Source organism: Paroedura picta, chromosome 12 (assembly GCF_049243985.1).
Source record: "Paroedura picta isolate Pp20150507F chromosome 12, Ppicta_v3.0, whole genome shotgun sequence".
NCBI classification, from domain to species: Eukaryota; Metazoa; Chordata; class Lepidosauria; order Squamata; family Gekkonidae; genus Paroedura; species Paroedura picta.
The window spans coordinates 29,987,931-30,006,416 of NC_135380.1; the positions used below are offsets into that span (position 1 = coordinate 29,987,931).

General features: G+C 42.9%; 2 protein-coding genes across 3 annotated transcripts; both read left to right on the forward strand.

Annotated features, from left to right (window-relative positions):
- Positions 1 to 1,762: 1,762 nt before the first annotated feature.
- Positions 1,763 to 8,122, forward strand: LOC143821870 (lipocalin-like). The gene is made up of 7 exons (XM_077306342.1): positions 1,763 to 1,944; positions 3,251 to 3,378; positions 4,083 to 4,153; positions 5,083 to 5,178; positions 5,933 to 6,034; positions 6,875 to 6,899; positions 7,960 to 8,122. Exons 1-6 carry the CDS (start codon positions 1,849 to 1,851, stop codon positions 6,889 to 6,891), a joined length of 510 nt encoding a protein of 169 aa, XP_077162457.1. The 5' UTR covers positions 1,763 to 1,848; the 3' UTR covers positions 6,892 to 6,899; positions 7,960 to 8,122.
- A 4,398-nt stretch (positions 8,123 to 12,520) lies between these two features.
- On the forward strand, positions 12,521 to 18,189 carry LOC143821893 (prostaglandin-H2 D-isomerase-like). 2 transcript variants are annotated; one of them, XM_077306383.1, is made up of 5 exons: positions 12,521 to 12,837; positions 14,559 to 14,654; positions 15,522 to 15,623; positions 16,489 to 16,513; positions 17,519 to 18,028. In XM_077306383.1, the coding sequence occupies exons 1-4, from the start codon at positions 12,735 to 12,737 to the stop codon at positions 16,503 to 16,505; spliced, it is 318 nt and encodes a 105-aa protein (XP_077162498.1). In that variant the 5' UTR covers positions 12,521 to 12,734; the 3' UTR covers positions 16,506 to 16,513; positions 17,519 to 18,028. The 2 variants fall into 2 exon arrangements, with proteins under 2 accessions (XP_077162498.1, XP_077162497.1); XM_077306382.1 differs by lacking the exon at positions 17,519 to 18,028 and adding an exon at positions 18,035 to 18,189 and having other exon boundaries at positions 12,541 to 12,837.
- Positions 18,190 to 18,486: the final 297 nt, after the last annotated feature.

Sequence of the window (18,486 nt, forward strand, 5' to 3'; positions counted from 1 at the left end):
TACAGTAACCTAGCCTGGAGGTGACCATTGCATGGATTATGGTGGTTGCCTCCTGAGAGTTCTCCAAGAACTCTCCCACATAACTACAGTTTGAGGAATGGAAGAAGGGACCCATGAATAAGGCAACTAGGAATGACAAGAGCCACAATTAGATCAGGAATGGTTGCTGTCATATCAGGGGTGGGGTGGTGAGAGAAACTTAAGGGTCAATTGACATCCTATAGCATCTAAATATCTCTTGCTAGCCTTGAAGCAGATACTCCAGATGCTATGAAGCACATTTGATTAGTTTTAATTGGAGGACTGGAAAACAAGGAAATCAGCTGAAGTCCAGCCATTCCCTAAACAGCAAATAACATGAAGAGCTGTGTTTTGGTAACCTGCCTTTTCTACCTGAAGGAGTCTCAAACTATCCTACAATCTCCTACTCTGCTCCCTACAACAGACACCTTGTGAGGTAGGCAGTGCGGAGAGAGCTCTGAAAGAATGGTAACTCGCCCAAGGTCATCCAGCTGGCTTCATGTGGAGAAGTGGGGAATCAAACCTGGTTCTCCAGATGAGAGTTCATTGCTCTTAACCACTACCATTAGCTGGCTCCTAAGACAGAATCATAGAATCATAGAGTTGGAAGGGGCCATTCAGGCCATCTAGTCCAACCCCCTGCTCAATGCAGGATCAGCCCTAAGCATCCTAAAGCATCCAAGAAAAGTGTGTATCCAACCTTTGCTTGAAGACTTCCAGTGAGGGGGAGCTCACCACCTTCTTAGGCAGCCTATTCCACTGCTGAACTACTTTGACTGTGAAATTTTTTTTCCTGATTTCTAGCCTATATCGTTGTACTTGTAGTTTAAACCCATTACTGCGTGTCCTCTGGCCTTGTTATCAAGACCATTGATAACACATCATCCGATGTCAGTTCTTCGTGTTACACAGAGCTTTTCTTCATGAGTTATAAGCTGTTCAGAAACTGCCTTTTCATCCAGCAGTCACACCAAGAGAACAATAAGTATTCCTCTGGAGTCACTACCAGTGACTCCAAATTTCTAAATTCAGCATTCTGCCAAGCAGCAGGGTACCCACAAACTGAAGTCAGCAACCACTAAGTAGACATTATGCAGCAAGACAATGGGACAACTGGTTTTTGGTTTTGTTCGGACTATAGAATGTGACATCAGATGGGGCCATATCATAAATATGGTCCAAATGAATAATGTGGGTTGACAACATCAATATCACTAAGCCACAGAGTGTGCAAGGACAGTCAAGGAGATGGAAAATGGAACCATGGAGCATCAGAGAAACAAATAGTTATTCATCAGAATCAAAGTATTTGCTTATGGCAGGTCTTTTCTTTTTGGTGTGTGGTATATCTTGATCCAAGAGGCAACTTTTGAGGTGAGTGTTGAAATAGGAGGATCTGCCACACTGTCCTTGTGTCCACATCTCATTGGAGCAAGGCACGTGGGCAGGGGACCTGAGTGGATCAAAGCATTTGACTGAACAGAATGTCCTGTGGATGTGAAAAGGAACAGATTTAGATCAGGCAGGTTGTTGAACCCATTCCCCCTCCAGCATACACCTACGAACAGACCTTTCGGGACATATCTGACCCATAGGGCAGGTTGAACAGAGTGTTCTAAAATGTTCAGAATGTGCAATAAGCAGGACTTTTGAAAACAAATCTGTTATCTCAGATTTTCTTCCTTGAGTCAAGGAGAATGGGTGGATTTGCTCAGATGAACTTTGGGAAGATAGAGGGGTATAAAGTGAGGTTGCACAAAGGAGAGGTGACCTGTTTGGCTGCTGAATTGATCTCCCCATCAGTGTAAAGAAAAGACTGTTGCAAGGATGACTGCATTGCTATTGATCATAGCGTTGACCTCCATCTTCCTGCTTCATGCTGGAGCTGACATTCCCATTCAGCCGGATTTTAATATCCAGAAGGTAACTGCATAATGATCTTTAAAGCAGATATAAAGCCCAGGCAGGAGGTGGGCCTGAGCATCTCTGCCAGAGGAATTAATCGATTCAATTCATTTACAGGCCAATTCTAGAGAGATGGTTGTGCTGGAGTGTTGCAACCATAACCACAGAGAGTTGTTAAAGACTTCTGAACTCATCATGGTAGCTTTCATGAGGCACAGCATACTACACAATATTTTTAAAGAATATACCTGGGCTTCAGCAAAAGAAAAGGGTATAGTTACAAGGCCCAGCATTCCAAGATATATGTATGTTGTAGCAGAAAATTAGAGGGAATCCCATTCCAGAGAGTCCAGGTTGCAATGTACTATTTCTAGTAAGCCCTGACCTGGATGGTCCAGGCTGGCCCGATCTCATCAGATCTTGTAGGCTAAGCAACATTGAGATGAGAGACCACTTCCACACGATACTCATTTTGCTGTGTGACTCTGCAACTGTAAGTGGTATTAATATAAATTATCACAAAATGTATTTGATTTGTGAGTGATTTTGAATTAAGATGTATCTAGGGTTGCCTAGATGCCACCCCTATGAAGGAAATGGGGGTAGGACCAGAATTATATGTTGCCCCCAATGTCACTTATGCACAATGTCACTTATGCACAAAACTGGTAGTGATTTTATTGCATCAGGATACCACATTAAGGATGCATCTCTATGGTCAAACCCCAGGCTTTGGTATGAACCCTGGAGTTTTGTATCAACATGGTGATGTCACATGAAGCTAGGAGCTAGATGGCCAGCCTCCAAGTGGAGCCTGAAGATCTCCTGGAATGATGGCTGCCCTCCAGACCACAGAGATAAGTTCTTCCAGAGGACATGGTAGCTTTGGACAATGGACCCAATAATATTAAAACTGCTGATGTCCTTCACTTCACCAGTCCTGACCTTCCCTGGTGCCAACTCCAGATTGTCAGGAATTTCCAAAAACAGAGTTGGCAACACTAGCTGGTGCAGTGCTGAATCTCCTCCTCCCCATTTTCTCCTAGCTACCCTGTGACTGGGAGTCGGGGGCATTGCTGCAACATTTGCAAGGAACTTGGGAACCAAAATGCATCTCCTTCTGCTTCCTTGTATTTTTACTATTATTGCCTGTTCCCCCCTCCTAAGGCATTAAAAGGATAAAAGCCTCTCCTAACAAACATACCACAATTCTCTGTTTCCCCCAGCAGGCACAACTGCCCAGGATGACTTGAGGAATAGGTCATTCATTGCAATACAAACAGGATCACTTGCTTAGAGAGTAATAGCAAATTATTTGGTTTAGATTGCTGGAAAATGGTATCACATTGCATTGGTCATGGACAAAGTTGAAGAATCTCCTACCACCCCATCTATCCAAGTAGTGGTGCCTTCATCAAATGGAGATCTTCTTTTCAAATACACTTCCAAGAAGTAAGTTTCTTGAGTTGCGTTGAGACTCCTTCGGGTAGAGAAAAAGCACCATATAAGAACCAGCTCTTCTTCTTCTTCTTCTTCTTCTTCTTCTTCTTCTTCTTCTTCTTCTTCTTCTTCTTCTTCTTCTTCTTCTTCTTCTTCTTCTTCTTCTTCTTCTTCTTCTTCTTCTTCTTCTTCTTCTTCTTCTTCTTCTTCTTCTTCTTCTTCTTCTTCAAGTTGCTCTTAGTAAAGCTAATAGCTTGACATTATTGGTGGAGGGATCACTTGGGCATGAAATTGGGGTTACCATGGCTGGGCAGGTACTTGTGAGTTCCTGCATTGTGCAGGGGGTTGGACTAGATGATTCTATCTGCTGAATTGGCACATGCTCAGATCTGGGGAAATGGAATGGAAACTTATTAGTCAGTTGTCCACCACTACTCAGCACTAACTGAACGGACTGACTGGCTCATATCTGATTGCCCCTTTTGAACATGATATGTCCAATAGTTGAATCAGTTTGAGGAGAAATTGGCAGCACCCCTAGGCACTAATTATCACATGCCACAAACTGAGGTAAAATCTTTCTTCATTCTGTCACACTTGTATTTCAGTCCCTGTCGCTTCATGAGTCAGAAGTGGGGAAGAGAGGAATTCATTCCCCATTTGGAGTTTCCCAGTTAACTGGTTATAGAAGCATTAACCCTTTTCCTTTCTTCCAGAGAGGGAAAATGTGAGACACATGATGTTCTTCTTACTCACACTGATCAGCCTGGTAAATTCTTATCTTCTGGTAAGTATAATGAGGGTGGATATTATGCTTGATTTTGCTTCTGATCAACAGGCCTTTTTGGTCCTGGCCCCTACCTGGTGGAATGAGCTTCCTGAAGAGCTGCAGGCCCTGTTGGAGCTCTCTGAGTTCTGCAGGGCCTGCAAAATGGAGCTCTGAGGCCGGGTGGCCTTTGTCTGAGGCCGGGTGGTGGCCCAGCAGTTACAATCAGGCCCCTCTCCCCTGGGGGGGGGGGAAGGCCAGTATTAAACTGGCCTGGTTCCCCAGCATTGTTCCATCCTATGCCCAATTATCCATCTGCTCCCTTCTGCCCATCCAGTGGGCCTGTGTGGCAATAGTTTTATTTAAGCACCATCATTGTGAGTGAGTCACTGTTTAAGGGGTTTTCAATGGGGGGGTTTGATGGTTTTAATGTACTGATTTGTATTGAAATATTGTAAACTACCGCGACTTGGTTTCCGAGAGCAGCGGTCATACAATTCAAATAAACAAGCAAACAAACAAATAAATAAATGTCTATATTTCCCAAACTCGTTTGACAAGAAAGGACAGAGAGACAAAAGAAATTTGTGTGTAAATGCCATGATAAACCCTACCAAGGCAATCTATCTCATGCCTTCAATTGCACAAAAAACAATGGCTTTTCAAGCCATTTTAAAATTAATTTTGAGACCAGCTTCTGGGGAGGAGATGATGACTGGGATTCCATGCACATGTAGCACAAGGAGCTTGAAGTTCTCCTGGGCCACCCTGCCATCCTCCCTCAGGATGATATCCCTTCCCATGCTCTGGAAAGGGAGGGGGATCAGTGTTGTCCAGGGCCCTCCGTCATGGCAGCCTAGTAGTAATCTCAGAATTCTGTACCAGTGTCAAGAAAATCCATGGGGGAAAATCCACCACTAACATGTGTTTTCTGTTTCTGTGTATTGAAGACAAAACCAACACCCTACGTATAGTGGAGGTCAATTATGAGAGTTACTACATGCTTCACATTGAAATGCAGAAAGGTGCAGCTCTGCATCTCTACAGTAAGTGTTCTGGATGATGGCCGGTGACTGTGTTCCTCAGGGTGAATCAAGGAAGAACAATGTTGTGCATCTATACAGGAAGTTTCATGGAGATGGATGCCTTGGCTGGTTAGGTGGGAGCTCAAAAATGTGGATATACCTGCTAAAACTCAGGGGGGGGGGAACCCACAGACATTATCCAGATATCTCAGAAGGATGGCAGATGGAGGTAAGGATTGGCTTATGTCAAAATTACACAGGTGTCTTTCCTGCATAAATTCTCCAGATCTCCTTTGCTTTTTACTTTAGATGAAAACCAATAAGAACCTAATTATCTAAAGAACCCCTCCCCCATGCATGAGATGTTCTGGGGCTCTGGTTCAAAGTCAAACAGCTGCAAGGAACTTTTACTCCATTTTTCTGTTGTGTTTCTTGTTTACATGTTTATAATAAACCATTTTTTAAAAAGGGGTTAACATAAGCATGGAGGAGGGGGTCTACCAATGACTATTAGCAACAGTGATTGAAGGGAGCCTCCATCTTCACAGGGATGCTCAAACTCTCTGCCAGTGGGTATTTCAAACAAACCAGCAAATAAATAAACTTGATTAAATAAGAACAGAGAATGGACAGAGTCAATCACGACATCTCTCATTGTCAATACTTTTTACTTGGCAGCAAAGTGCACGTTTTGAACAAATTCCAAAATCTGAATCCAAATTGTCTCTCTCCATCCCCCATTATCATCATTTTATATTTATATTTATATTTCAAGCCAGGAAACCAAAAGGAATAGCCCAAGAGAGAAAAAAATACAAGACTCGTGCCAAGTCAATGGGATTCAAAGGCCGCCATATCCAAACCCTAAGCAGAACAGGTAAGAACAGCTGGCCTGTGGGATTTATTGCATGCTGGGAGGGGAATTCTAAAGAACAGTGATCTAAGATTAGGCTTTCTCAGCCCTTCCAAAGGGTGACTGGAGTTGGGTCTTCTAAAACAAATTGTCTTGTTCGAGAAAAGGTTAGCTCAAATTCACAAAGGCTTGAAGGACCTTTGCTATGATGGAAAGATAAGAAGTTTGGAAGAATATTGTTTTCTTTGGTTGCAATGTAGCATTGCAGAGAAAGTGGCAATGAAAAGACAGGATTGGAGTGGGAAAAGCTACCATAAAATCATGAGTACGGTGGCCTTGCTGCCTTCCTCAGGAGTAAAACAAACAGGGCTATGCAACATTAGCTCCTGTGATTGACTGGCCTGGATAGAAATAGAAAGGTTTGTTCTTCTGGAGTATTTCAGACACTCCAGTTCCTCTCCTTCCTTCCAAGATGACTTCCCTTCAGCTGTTTAAAATCATGGCCTGACCTCACCTGGCCCTCATATGGCAGGGGGACCTTGGCTTCTGGGCTTGGGACATCAATGTCTCTTTCTCCACCCTCTCCATACTGCTCAGGATCCTGTGTTAGATGGTTCATAAGACCTCCCAAGGGCATATTTTTGTGCATCTTAAACTGTGTTAATAGATTCATGGAAAGATCATGAGAAACATTTCACTCATAGCAGATAAATGGTTCCCACATCTAATTTCCATAGACTGAGTGGTTGTTAAAAACTTAGATGCAATGGTGGGTAAAAACGTTGATAGCCTTTTGGGGTCTCACCCCAGCCCATGCCTAATTTCACATTCTGCTATTATGACCTGATCTCTTTCCTTCCACAGATTTGTGCCCAGTTTGAGAATCAAGGTAGGTACAATCAAGGCACTCAAAGGGTTTTTTCCTTGGGTGGGCAGCTGAGAGGGCCATGCACCTAGAAGTCACACCAGAAGTTAGAAGATCCAAGGACACCATCCTACTTGAACTGCAAAATGGCACCAACTGGATTGGATCACCTCTTCTGTGGAGACAAAGCTGAATGCTATGCCAAGGAGAAAGATGGGGAGCCCTTTGAATCATAGTAGCGTTTTGGAAAATATTGCATCTTATGTACTCAGCATATCTTAAACCATAGTATTTTTCCTTGACAGATTTCACTACAAACTGCTTAACAACAGTTACAATTATGAACATTGTAAATTATCAATCAATAATTAGAGGGTCAAAATTTGGAACTAACAATTCTCCAGGTTTCACACTTTCTATTTTCAGACAACCTCTTCTTTGGGTTCAAGGAGTCTAAAATGATTTACCTGTCAAAGAACCTTTGTAGATTTGCCATAGAAAGATTACACTAAACTCCTGTTTATCAGCAAGTCAACGCCCTGTCTGTCAAAACTTGTTTCCTGAAGAAGAAAGTTACCTTTACCCCTCTGTAACCAGAATATCAATCGACTCTTCCTAGAAGACAGCTGTTACTCCTTTGCAGCTGTTCATTGCAGGGACAATTGGCTGTCCTGTTCCAGTTATCTTTCAGGGAGCCCATGCTAAGCTTCCCAGGAACCTAAAGATTTCAGTTTGTTAAAACAAACAAAACAAGAACTTGACTGTATTCAGGGGAAGATGCTGATGGTCAGATATCTTTTCACTTCCCCCTTAACGCCATAGTCTTACAGGGGGCATAGCTCAGTGGTAGACCAGCAGCTTTGCACGCAGAAAGTCCTAGGTTCAGTGGGTGCAGTCTTGACTTGAAAGGAGTGGATAAGTCATGAGAAGACCTCTTTCAGGACCATGGAGAGCTACCAACAGTCACAATAGATAAAAACTGACGCTGAAAACTCCTTTAAAACACTGAAAATTCAGCATAAGACAGCTTCATGTGTTTATTTCTCTAGGGATTCTTCTTCCTTCTCTAGGGATTCTTCTGCAGGAACACCAGAATATTCCCAGGAGTCCAGAATTTGCTGCCAGAGCCTTAGCAGTCTAGATGATTGGCACTGAAACCTGCCCCCATCTTCTGATGTGATTTCCTGACTCGATTTCCTGGCTTCTTTTTACCCAACCAAATAAAAAGATCCAAAGATTCTTCCCCAGCTCTGTTTTCTGTGTGCCTTTGTAGAATATTGCATGACACAAAGGTTAGCTTTTTATTTTGACCCCTGTTCATTCATCCATTCCTTATTCTTAAGTCTTCACAAATGTGACAGACTTGCGTACCTTCCTAATGACAGCCTGAAAGCTTCAAAATCCAAGATAGCCTTTGTTCTCTACATTCTTAGGCTAGTTCTAGTTTCCAGTCAACCTGAGTCAGCCAATAACAGTGACCCAATCCGAACCCATCTGTGTGAGAATCTTTTAGAAAATCACAGCACCTCTCTAATGTTTTAATGCATTTGATGTTTTTATTGTATTAATGCCCACATGGTTTGATTATATATTTTTGAAAGCCACAAATATTTAAAAAAATAAAATGAATTCTCCCCTCCTATCCTGTGCCTTACCAATTCTCATGAATTCCATTCCATACTTTGGCCTTGAAGATGAAAAGAGGCCTGTGGTTGCAAGTACCTACAGGGTACTGCCACGGGGGGGGGGGAACAATGCTACCTTAACTACCTGATACAATAAATATTGCATCACATGGCACAACCTTACTTTCATGCAAGTGCATACCTTAGCACAAGCAGCTTTCTACATTGCCGACAAGGCCTAAATGTAGGCCTTCCTTTCTTCAAAATCTAAGATAGCCTTTGGTCTCTACATTCTTAGGCCAGTTCTAGTTTCCAGCCTGCCTGAGTCAGCCAAGGACAGTGACCCAATCCGAACCCATCCCTGTTAGAATCCTCTAGAAAATTACAGCACCTCTCTAATGTTTAATGCATTTAATGTTTTTATTGTATTAATATCCATATGGCTTTATTATATATTGTTGAAAGCCACTTGGAGATGACTCGTTCAATAGGGGCAGCATATAAATACAAATATTGGCATTATCTAGAGGACTAGTAGAAAGGAATGTGATTTACGGATCATCCATTCTTATGGGCCTTGGTTTCACTTGGGTAGACCAAAACCTTTGATCAGGGAGGATGTCCTGTGCTTGTGCACTCTTCTTCCTCCATCCAAGGGGTTCTCTGAAGCTCCTAATGATGGACCAGACACCCACAGGTTCTACAGTCCATCAGGAACTATCTTTGGACCTCTCTCACAACAAGTTTCCTCCTGATAGTTCTACAGGAACTCTCCAACAGAGCCACAATTTGTGGTAAGGAAGAAGGGATCCAGGAAAATGGTGACAATGAATGGGAAAAACCACAATTAGGTCAGAAAAGGTTGCTGTCATACCAGGAGTGGTGTGGTGAGACAAACAGTGTGACAAAGCCCCACCTACCTCATAGCCCCACTTTCCTCACAGGATATCTGTGGTTGGGAGAGGAGAGGGAAGGCAATTGTAAGCTAATTTAAGACTCCTTGGGGTAGAGAAAAGCGGTATATAAGAGCCAATTCTTCTACTTATTCAATTGACATCCTATAGCACCTAATAATCTCTAACTGCTCGAGGCAGATACTTCAGATGCTATGAAGCACATTTGATTAGTTTTAATTAGAGGACTGAAAAACAGAGAAATCATCTCAAGGCCAGTCATTCCCTACAGTATGGGTAGTCAACCTGTGGTCCTCCAGATGTCCATGGACTACAATTCCCATGAGCCCCTGCCAGCGTTTGCTGACAGGGGCTCATGGAAATTGTAGTCCATGAACATCTGGAGGACCACAGGTTGACAACCCCTGCCCTACAGTAATACCTTTGAAACTACAAAACCAAATGTCAGTTCTTCATGTTACATGGTGCTTTGCTTCATGAGTTATAAGCCATTCAGAAAACTGCCTTTTCATCCATCAGTCACACCGAGGCTCATTCAGCACATTTTGGATATCACACATTCGATAGACTTTAGAAGTTTCCCTGTTGCATCAGAAGACCCAGCTGCAAACGGACATTAAAAGTGCATTATTCAACATGTGCGGAGTGGGCCCAAGAGTACAAGTATTCCTCTGGAGCAACTACCAGTGACTCCAAATACAGCATTTTGCCAAGCAGCCGGGTACCCACAACTTGAGGTCGACCACAACTAAGTAAGCATTATGCAGCAAGAAAATGGGACAACTAATTTCTTTTTTTTTTAGGACAATAGAATGTGACATCAGACAGGGCAGTATTGTAAATATGGTACAAATGAATAATGTGGGTTGACACCAATAACCTCACTCAGCCACAGAGTGTGCAAGGACAGTCAAGGAGATGGAAAATGGAGCCACAAAGCGCCAGTCTTCAGAGGAACAAGTGACTGCTCAAAGAAATCAAAGTATCTGCTGATGGTAGGCTTTTTCTTTTTGGGCTGTGGTATACCTTGATCCAATAGCTAACTTTTGAGGTGAGTGTCACATTGTCCTTGTGTCCACATCTTATTAGAGCAAGCCATGTGGGCAGGGAACCTGAGTGGATCAAAGCATTTGACTGAACAGAATGTCCTGTGGATGTGAAAAGGAACAGATTTTGATCAGGCAGGTTGTTGAACCCATCCCCCCTCCAGCATACACCTACGAACAGACCTTTTGGGACATATCTGACCCAGAATAGGGCAGGTTGAACAGAGTGTTCTAGAGTTTCCAGAATATGCAGTAAGCAGGACTTTTGAAAACAAATCTGTTATCTCAGAATTTCTTCCTTGAGTCAAGGAGAATGGGTGGATTTGCTCAGATGAACTTTAGGAAGATAGAGGGGTATAAAGTGAGGTTGCACAAAGGAGAGGAGACCTGTTTGGCTGCTGAATTGATCTCCCCATCAGTGTAAAGAAAAGACTGTTGCAAGGATGGCTGCATTGCTGTTGATCATAGCGTTGACCTCCGTCTTCCTGCTTCATGCTGGAGCTGACATTCCCATTCAGCCGGATTTTAATATCCAGAAGGTAACTGCATAATTATCTTTAAAACAGATATAAAGCCCAGGCAGGAGGTGGGCCTGAGCATCTCTGCCAGAGGAATTAATCGATTCAATTCATTTACAGGCCAATTCTAGAGAGATGGTTGTACTGGAGTGTTGCAACCAAAACAGCAGAGAGGTACAGAGACTTCTGAACTCATTGTGGCAGTTTTCATGAGGCACAGTGTACTTCACAATATTTTTAAACATATACCTGGGTTTCAGCAAAAGAAAAGGGTGTAGTTACAAGGCCCAGCATTCCAAGATATATGTTTGGACATATATCTTGGAATAACATATATATATATATATATATGTATATGTGTGTGTGTGTGTGTGTGTGTGTGTGTGTGTGTGTGTGTGTGTGTGTGTATGTATGTATGTATGTATGTATGTATGTTGGGGCAGAACATTAGAGGGAGTCCCATTCCAGAGAGTCTGATTTGCAATGTACTACTTCTAGTAGGCCCTGACCTGGATGGTCCAGGCTGGCCCAATCTCATATCATCTTGTAAGTGAAGCAACACTGGTTCTGATTAGTATGCAAGAATCAGAATCTGCATGAATTTCCATATCACTATGATTTTTTACACTAGCTTCCCCCCAATTTAATTTTCTTGAAATTCTTTTTAAAACATTTTCTTAGACATCAAAATGCATTATTTTATGTGATACGTTAATAACATATTTTCTACTTCCAAGAGGAGTGAATGGCTGGCCTTGCAGACAGTTATTTTGGTTTCCTTCTTTATGGCAAAGTTTTTAATTGATCAATATGACAAGTAAATCGATCAACATGGCAGTTGTGTTTCTTAATTATCTCTATTTCCCTCTAGCTATCTTGTGGTTGGGAGTTGGAGGCATCTCTACAATATTTGCAAGGAACTCGGGAGCTGATATGCAGCTCCTTCTACTCCCTTGTATTTTTATTATAGTCTATTATTGCCTGTTTTTCACTCCACCCAAACTGAAAGGCAGAAGACGATATTCACTCAGAAAGATAGACATTGCATTCTAAGATGCATTGATGGGATAAAAGCCCCAACTTCCTAACAAACATACCATAAACTTCTTGTTCCCCCAGCAGCCACAACCTCCCAGGATGACTTGAGGAGTAGGTCATTTCATTCTCTGCAATTTCTTGCTTAGAGAGTAACAGCAAAGTTTTTTGTCTAGATTACTGGTGTATGGTTTTACATTGCAATGGCCCTGGACAAAGCTGAAGCATCTCCTTCCAGCCCATCTGCCCAAGAAGTGATGATTTTAGAGAATGGAGATCTACTTATCAAATACACTTACATGAAGTAAGTTCCTTGAGTTGCTCTGATCATCATCTTCCTTCACAAAAGACCAACCATTCTGTGTAAGTCAGCTAAGCAGCAATCTCCAACCCAGAAAACTGCATCACACAATTCTATGCAAACAGAAAATTAGGCATTCAGAAAATGGAGACGGAATAAATGTAATTGAAAAAAAACGTTTGGGGAGACTCAATGCAAACCTGTTAGTTCCTCACTGATACTCAGCACAAATTGAAATGACTGACCAGCCACTATTGAACATGGGATGTCTGATGGTCAAAGCAGTATTAGAAGAAATTGGCAGCATCCCTAGGCTAAAATTCTCATATGCCACAAACTGTGGTCCAATCCATTTTAATTCTGTCACACTCGTATCTCGGGGGTTTTGTAGTTAACTTGGGGTTTTGTAGTTAACTTGTCATGGAAGCAATTTCTTTTTTCCTTTCTTCCAGAAATGGAATATGTGGGACGCGTGATGTTGTTTTTCCTCACACGGATGAGCCTGGTAAATTCTTATCTCCTTGTAAGTATGATCAAATTTGACAGGTAGATATTTTGCTTCTGATCAACAGGTCTGGAAGTCTGTATTTCCCAAGCTTGTTTGACAAGTGAGAACATAGAGATAAAAGAAAATTGTGTGCAAATGCCATGAGGAACCATATCACTTCAATCCCTCTCATTCCTTCAGTTGTACAAAAACAATAGATTCACAAACTGATTATTCCTAGATGAACAAGAAGAAGAAGAGTTGGTTCTTATATGCTGCTTTTCTCTATCCGAAGGAGTCTCAAAGTGGCTTATATTCACCTTCCCTTTCCTCTCCCCACAACAGACACCCTGGGTAAGGTGGGTGAGATTGAGTGACCTCTGACATTACTGCTCGGTCAGAACAGCTTGGTCAGATCAGTGCTGTGGCAAGCCCAAGGTCACCCAGCTGGCTGCATGTGGGGGAGTGCAGAATTGAAACTGGCTCGCCAGATTAGAAGTCTGCACTCCTAACCACCACACCAAACTGCCTCTCTAGAGCAGTGGTCCCCAACCTGTGGGCCGCGGCCCGGTGCTGGGCCGCGAAGGCCTTGGCGCCAGGCCACGGCTCCTTCTTCCCTCCCCCCCGAAGCGAGAAGCTTGCCAGGCCGCGAGCAAATCGGCCGCCAAAGCGGCTAGCTTCTTGTTTCAGGAGGGGGGGGGAAGAGAAGCTTGCCGAGCCGCAAGCTAATTGGCCACTTTGGCGGCCGATTTGCTCGTGGCCCGGAGGGGCCATGAGGGGGAGCCGCGGCCACCGGCATGGCAGCGGCGCAAACGTGCATGTGCGGACTGCCGCGCACGCACGTTTGCTCCCCTGCCGGGCGCAAACGCACGTGCGCAGCAATCCGCGCATGCGCATTTGCACTGGGGCTGCCGCGCGTGCGCAGGCCCCCAGGCCGTCCTCTCCCCCCACTCCGGAGCAGCGGTCTGCGGCAGCCAAAAGGTTGCGGACCGCTGCTCAAGAGCACAGGTTTCCTTCTTTAATGAAACCTGGTGGCACTAAAAAGCATGTATTGTCAGGAGATTGCTGAGTACTGTCTATCAATGGAGTATGTGCGCTGTTGACAGAACAACATTTAATGGCTGTAGGTGTTTCATTATCAGGAATGGCTACTATTCCCACACAGCCCTCTTGATCAGGTTGTTATCTGAGCTTGGAGAAGCTGTTGTCTATTCTGTTAAATGAAAAGAACATCCCTCTTTGAGGGATCTCATTTAAGAGAGCAGATCTTGTGCCTTGTGGATTGCCTCCACTGGTATATTTTAAAACAAAGCAGATATTAACTCACCATAAGCCTGATGTACTCTGTGATCCAATGGCACATTGTTCCTTGTCTTGATGGATGGACAAAAAATGGGCAACGTCCCACTTGCAATTGTGTGGCCCTATTAATTGCTCTGTTAATGTTGAGAATGGTTTCCGGGAGGAGATGGTGACTCTTACCCCTTACCCTAGCCGCATCTAATACAAGGTGCCTGGGATTCTCCTGAGCCATCTTGTCTGCCTGTCTCCCTCCCTCAGGATGATACCACTTGAAATATCCTGCCAGGGAAGGGGGATCAGTGTGACCCAGGGCCTTCCCTCTTGGAAGAGCATAGAGTGTCTCAGGCATCCAGCATGGGGGCCTAGTTGTAATCTGATAATTCTGTACCAGTGTCAAAAAGTCCATGGGGAGAAATCCACGTCTAACATACATTTTCTGTTTCTGTGTGTTGAAGACGGGACCAGCATCCTACGTATAGTGGAGACCAATTATGAGAGTTACTACATTCTTCATGTTGAAATGCAGAATGCTGCAGCTCTGCATCTCTACAGTAAGTGTTCTGGACGATGGTGGGTGACTGTGTTCCTCAAGGCCAATCAAGGAAGAACAATGGGGCATCTACACAGGACATTTCCTAGAGATGGATGCCTTGGACGGTAGGGTGGGGGCTCAAGAATGTGGATATACCTGCTAAAACTCAGGGGGGAAACCCTACAGTCTTCATCCAGATAACTCAGAAGGGTGACAGATGGGTGGCTTATGGATTGGCTTATTAACCACTGTCAGAATTACACAGGTCTCTTTCCTGCATAAGTTCTACAAAACTCCTTTGCTATTCACTTTTTAAATTTTTAAAAAAATTATTATTAGACTTCTATCCTGCCACTCCCAGACAAGCTGGCTTGTGGCGGCTCACAATATAATGAAAATCAACAAGAACCTAATTATCTAAAGAACCCCTCCCCCATGCATGAGATGTTCTGGGGCTCTGTTTCAAAATCAAACAGCTGCAGGGAAGTTTTATTCTGTTTTTCTGGTGTGTTTCTTGTATACTGTGTATAGTAAAAATAATAAAACTTATTTTTTAAAAAGGGGTAGACATAAGCACGGAGGAGGGGGTCTACCAATGACCATTCACCACAGTGATTGAAGGGGTGCTTCACAGGGGTGCTCCATCCTCACAGGGGTGCTCAACCTCTCTGCCAGTGGGTATTTCAAACAAACCAGCAAGTAAATAAACTTGACTAAATAAGAGGAGTGAATAGACAGAGTCAATCACAACATCTCTCATTATCAATACTTTTTACATGGCAGCAAAGTGCACATTTTGAACAAATTCCAAAATCTGAATCCAAATTGTCTCTCTTCATCCCCCAGTATCATTATTTTGGATGTAATTTCTATTTTATACTTCAAGCCAGGAAACCAGAAGGAATAGCCCGAGAGAAACAAAATTACAGGAATCTTGCCGAGTCAATGGGATTCAAAGACTACCAGATCCAAATCCTAGACAGAATGGGTAAGAACAGCTGCCCTGTGGGATTTATTGCATGCTGGGAGGGGAATTCTAAAGAACAGTGATCTAAGATTAGGCTTTCTCAGCCCTTCCAAAGGGTGACTGGAGTTGGGTCTTCTAAAACAAATTGTCTTGTTCGATAAAAGGTTAGCTCAAATTCGCAAAGGCTTGAAGCACCTTTGCTATGATGGAAAGATAAAAAGTTTGGAAGAATGTTGTTTTCTTTGGTTGCAATGTAGCATTGCAGAGAATGTGGCAATGAAAAGACAGGATTGGAGTGGGAAAAGCTACCATAAAATCATGAGTACCTTGCTGCCTTCCTCAAGAGTAAAACAAACAGGCCTATGCAACATTAGCTCCTGTGATTGACTAGCCTGGCTAGAAGTAGGAAGGTTTGTTCTTCTGCTTCCTGTATTTCAGACATTCCAGTTCCAATCCTTCCTTCCAAGATGACTTCCCTTCAGCTATTGAAATCCTGACCTGATGTCACCCAGCCTTCATATGGCAGGGGGACCTTGGCTTCTGGGCTTGGGACATCAATGTCTCTTTCTCCACCCTCTCCATACTGCTCAGGATCCTGTGTTAGATGGTTCATAAGACCTCACAAGGACATATTTTTTGTGCATCTTAAACTGTGTTAATAGTTAATTCATGGAACAAGATGAACCAAAACTGACTTCAACTGCAGGATAACCTCCAAAAATCATGAGAAACATTTCACTCATAGCAGATAAATGGTAGACTGAGTGGTTGTTAAAAACTTAGATTCAATGGTGGGTAAAAATGTTGATAGCCTTTTGGGGTCTCACCCCAGCCCATGCCTAATTCCACATTCTGCTATTATGACTTGATCTCTTTCCTTCTACAGATTTGTGTCCAATTTGAGAATCAAGGTAGGTAAAATAAAGGCACTCAAAGGGTGTTTCCTTGGGTGGGCAGCTGAGTGAGCCATAGATGTAGAAGACACACCAGAAGTTAGAAGATCCAAGGACACCATCCTACTTGAACTGAAGAATGGCACCAACTGGATTGGATCACCTTTTCTGTAGAAACAAAGCTAAATGCTATGCCAAGGAGAAAGCTTGAATCATAGTAGCCTTTTGGAAAATATTGCATCTTATGTACTCAACATATCTTAAACCACAGTATTTTTCTTGACAGATTTCACTACTGAACTGCTTAACAACAATTACAATTAAGGACATTGTAAATTATCAATCAATAATTAGTGTAAGCTTCCACACTTTCTGTTTTCAGACAACCTCTTCTTTGGGTTCAAGGAGTCTACAATGATTTACCTGTCAAAGAACCTTTGCACATTTGCCATAGAAAGATTACACTAAACTCCAGTTTATCTGCAAGTCAAAGCCCTGTCTGTCAAAACTTGTTTCCTGAGGGAGAAAGTCACTTTTACCTCCCTGTAACCAGAATCCCAATGGACTCTTCCTAGAACACAACTATTACTCCTTTGGGGTCCCTTTGCAGGGACAATCAGCTGTCCTCTTCCAGTTATCTTTCAGGGAAGCTCATCTGCTATTAGATATCTTCTCCTGGAGAAGCCCTGGTAAGCTTCCCAGGAACTTAAAGACTTCAGTTTATTAAAACAAACAAAACAAAAACCTGACTGTATTCAGGGGAAGATGCTGATGGTCAGATATCTTTTCACTTCCCCCTTAACGCCATAGTCCTACAGGGGGCATAGCTCAGTGGTAGACCAGCAGCATTGCATGCAGAAAGTCCTAGGTTCAGTGGCTGCAATCTTCACTTGAAAGGAGTGGATAAGTCACGAGAAGACCTCTTTCAGGACCATGGAGAGCTACCAACAGTCAGATAAAGATTGAAGCTGAGAAAACACTGAAAATTCAGCATAATACAGCTTTGTGTGCTTATTTCTCTAGGGATCCTTCTTCCATTGTCAGGTGAACAGAGAAAGAGAAGGAAATGAATTCATGACCTACTTCTTTGGAAATCAACTTTCCTGGGGTTGGAAGGGACATTTTAAGGTGAGGGAGGGAAAGAATGGAAAATCCATGATCCTTGTATGAGTGGAGCACTAATTTCAACCCACTGCTTTTAGGTAATTGCTCATACTGCTCCTGGATCTCCATGAGAAAGTTGAAGAGTAGGAAATTTTCCAATTGCAACTGTGACCCTCTCCATTTTGCAGTTCTTTAAATGGTGAAAACTTTGGGATACAACACATATGGGGCTCTTGCTCATACTTCATTATCTGTTGTGATTGGCAATAGCAGTTTGATGTCTCAAGCATAATTCTTCACCATCCCTGGCAAATAAAATCTGTTCTCAGCATGGGAAACTGATCCCAAGACTTTTAACAGTGAAATATGGCCCATTCTTGTTTGAGTTCCTCAGAGTTAAGAAGTCTCCTCCAAATTCCATTTATTCTTCTGCAGGAACACCAGAATATCCCTAGGAGCCCAGAATTTGCTGCCAGAGTCTTAGCAGTCTAGATGATTGGCACTAAAACCTGCCCCCATCTTCTGATGGGATTTCCTGACTCGATTTCATGGCTTCTTTTTACCCAACCAAATAAAAATATCCAAAGATCCAGCTCTGTTTTCTGTGTGCCTTTGTAGAATATTGCATGACACAAAGGTTAGCTTTTTATTTTGACCCCTGTTCATTCATCCATTCCTTACTGTTAAGTTTTCACAAATGTGACAGTCTTGCCCACCTTCTTGAGTAATGACAGCCTGAAAGCTTATAAGCACCACTGAATGAATACCAGTTGAAGGCTATTTTTCTAGTGCTTGTTGTTTATGTCTTTTATGTGGGCAACTGTAATATTGTTAGAGAAGTATCAAGGAATCTAAAACTGTACCCCATGGGTGAGTGTGCACGAATA

Bases quoted from the DNA above. Each gene is read 5' to 3' on its own strand.
- LOC143821870 (XM_077306342.1), top strand. From the start codon at position 1,849: ATGACTGCATTGCTATTGATCATAGCGTTGACCTCCATCTTCCTGCTT. The intron at 1,945-3,250 runs GTAACTGCATAA...TATTTGGTTTAG, and splicing joins CGGATTTTAATATCCAGAAG to ATTGCTGGAAAATGGTATCA. The intron at 5,179-5,932 runs GTAAGTGTTCTG...TTATATTTCAAG, and splicing joins TGCAGCTCTGCATCTCTACA to CCAGGAAACCAAAAGGAATA.
- LOC143821893 (XM_077306383.1), top strand. From the start codon at position 12,735: ATGGAAGCAATTTCTTTTTTCCTTTCTTCCAGAAATGGAATATGTGGG. The intron at 12,838-14,558 runs GTAAGTATGATC...TGTGTGTTGAAG, and splicing joins TGGTAAATTCTTATCTCCTT to ACGGGACCAGCATCCTACGT. The intron at 14,655-15,521 runs GTAAGTGTTCTG...TTATACTTCAAG, and splicing joins TGCAGCTCTGCATCTCTACA to CCAGGAAACCAGAAGGAATA.